Here is a 2,979-nt window from a genome sequence, read left to right as displayed (position 1 = left end):
TCACAGAACTCGTGATTTGAATATGGCAACCATAATTGAATTTTTCGCCAAGTTTTACCCTGTAATTTGAATCACAAGTTTCATGTATTGAATCAAACCAACCAAAACTAAAATCCTGCTCAGATTTTAGCCTGTGACTCAAATCATAGACCCCTTGATTCGAATCAAATCATACAAAATTCAAATTTTTACTTGATTCTCATACTTTTCTCAATCCAAACACATGGTAATCATATACTAACACATATTAAAGGTTAATAAACACTTCACACAACACATGCTTCAAATTTCTAATATGCTAATGGAATCAAATAAACTGTTAACATGCAAGCAACAGTTTCATGAAATTCCAACAGTTTCATATAACACATGTTAGATAATAAAATTATTCTCTTACATCTTGTTATCATCAAAACTAAATTAAAACCATTGTTCTTCAAGCCAACCCTGGTTCAACAATATGGAAATAACCAAAGTTAATACCACCTTCTGTGAGCCACCTTCCCTGGGATCTCTCGAAGTTCAAAGAATCTTTGCACTTTAGAAATGACCACGAATTTGATAACTCCTTAATCCTATAAATCACCTTGGCTAGAAGGACACTACCCTCGTTTTACCTTGTAATCAAGGTCTTTGACCTCTTTCGTTAGTACATCGATCTTAAAGTTTAAATTATCAAAGACCTCTTTTTAAAAACACACTTAACAGATTTCTATTTTTCTTTGAGAATAAGAATCATTCCATACTAGAGAAACTGAAGAGGCCCAATTATTCAAGACAACCTTACAAAGATCTTTATAATCAAGTAAAAATTTTAAATTTAAAAGGCTTAAACCCCAAAGTTGTTTTGAGTATTGGAGAACCAAAGGACAATTATCATAGACATCTCCTAGTAAGTCTCATTGAGATTTCAAACCCCACAGATTCCACCAACCTTCCCTAAACCAAAATTCCAACAATCCGACATGTCGTTTTTCCATTAGCTCGAAACCACATAATTTTTCTTTCTAAAAACTGTGGTGTTTTTTTTCCAAATCTTTCATCTAATACAAATTTTTAGTTTTATAAAAGTATGCATTTTAATATCCTAAATTAAATTAAATCCTCCCACCTAATTTTTTCAATTCTTTTCACCTCCCTCTTTCTATTTTTCAAAACTCTCCATATTTTTTTTCAAACTCTCAAACAAAACCTAAAGAACCACTTTTAAAAGAACTTGGCATTTAGGAAGCTAGGCTAAGAGAAATCTCCAGCTGTATGGTAAAGTTAAGACCCTAAACACTACTGATCAACTCAATTGCTCAACTGGAGTAACCACAAATGCCAAGTCTAAGACGATATTTGTAAGTACAACTAAGAAAATCTAAGTTTTTTAGTTTTTACCGATACAAAAGAGGAAAAATCTAAATAATTTTAGATATCACTAATTTCAAGGTTTTAATAAGCGTGTATGTGAATGTGATTCTAATGTATGTATCTATATAATGTAATACAAGGAATTCAGTTTTAAACTCAAATATAAATTACTTCCCAAAACAAGAAAATTAACAAAGTAGTAAACTTGAATCAGATTTAACCATTCACTCATGTTCTATAAAAATATATAAATTAACAATACAAAACAATGCTTGTTTGTTACTAGCAAATTAATTAATTAATTTAAAATAAAAATTTTAGAACAAATAAAATCAAACAGAAGATGAATTATTTTCACCAAGAAAAAAATAGTTTCTTGGGCATGTACAAATAATAAAACTCATGCATTGAAGTCATCAAAAGAATTTTCTGGTACCCGTTGGTGCTGCTGATGATGAATCATGTGGCTCAGGCCCTAATCTCAGTTCTAGGTCTAACTCCATTGAAGAATCTTCACCAGACAATAACAAAGCCTCTTCTGTAGTACTAGTAGCAGCAGTAGTAGTTTCTCCTTGTGATGGTTGTGGCTTTTGCATTTCACTCTTTGTTGGTGATTCAGAAAAAAATGGAAGTTGTTGCCTCAGTTGAGTCATAAGAGCTTCATTAATATCTCTAGAAGGAACATGGTGTTGTTGATCTTGTTGTTGAGATTGAGACAACACAATACTAGAATTCAAGTTTGGTAATACTAACTTGTTCACCTCTTGAACATCACTAGAATTTGCCTCCATGTTTAAAGATTGTTGCTTGAGTTTTGCTTTGTCTTTTCTATGAATATTCATGTGACCACCTAGTGCTTGTGCATTAGAGAAGCCTCTCTTACAGAAATTGCACTCATAGGACCTAAGAATATTGATCACTTGTTTTGCTTGAGCATCACCTTGATCATCACCACCACCATCACCACCTTGTTCATATTGATCAGACTCCATTCAATGATTAGTTTCTAGTAATTATGTAATGATGAAGCAAGTGAATAAAACTATATATGTTATAGATATAAATATTGGTAGCTAAATGGTCAACATAGGGAAATTATATATATGATAAGTGGGACATATGCTATGGCCTGCATTTCATCATTATACTATTGTATAGAATGGCATGAAATGAGAATGCAACTTCCTCAAGTACTTGGGACAAATTGAGTAAAGGACAAATATATAACTTGGTCATTGTATAGGGAAATTATTTTTGTCTCTTTGTTTCTTGGCTTCAACCGATTTGCCTACGCTAACTTCAAATATTGTCGCAGAGACACACCTTGTTTTTTTGTTTTGACAAAAGACACAATGTTATCATAAGAGTTTTCATTAATATAATAATGGTGAAAGTTAATTAGTATGATAATTATAGTAGAGAAAAATATGTTTTTTGTGTAGTTGTTATGCTAATGTATTCTGATTTTCCTCCCACAGAATTTGTCTCTTCTAAATGAGCTTTCATTTTTTTGACTTGTTAATCTTTACCACTGTTTTTTCCATCTAATGAGTAAGTTATTTTTTCTTCAATTTATTTCTCAAGACCATGTTAAAAGAGTGAAGAGATAGAGCATTCGTATAG

General features: G+C 31.5%; 1 protein-coding gene across 1 annotated transcript; it reads right to left on the bottom strand.

Moving 5' to 3' along the window:
* Positions 1–1,712: 1,712 nt before the first annotated feature.
* On the bottom strand, positions 1,713–2,391 carry LOC131636036 (transcriptional regulator TAC1-like). The gene has a single exon (XM_058906679.1). It carries the CDS (start codon positions 2,346–2,348, stop codon positions 1,773–1,775), a length of 576 nt encoding a protein of 191 aa, XP_058762662.1. The 5' UTR covers positions 2,349–2,391; the 3' UTR covers positions 1,713–1,772.
* Between the last annotated feature and the right edge of the window lie 588 nt (positions 2,392–2,979).

The sequence above is a fragment of the Vicia villosa genome, unplaced genomic scaffold (genome assembly GCF_029867415.1).
Source record: "Vicia villosa cultivar HV-30 ecotype Madison, WI unplaced genomic scaffold, Vvil1.0 ctg.001617F_1_1, whole genome shotgun sequence".
In the NCBI taxonomy this organism is placed as follows: Eukaryota; Viridiplantae; Streptophyta; class Magnoliopsida; order Fabales; family Fabaceae; genus Vicia; species Vicia villosa.
This window is presented reverse-complemented; position numbering and strand designations above follow the sequence as displayed.

Bases quoted from the DNA above. Each gene is read 5' to 3' on its own strand.
- LOC131636036 (XM_058906679.1), bottom strand. From the start codon at position 2,348: ATGGAGTCTGATCAATATGAACAAGGTGGTGATGGTGGTGGTGATGAT.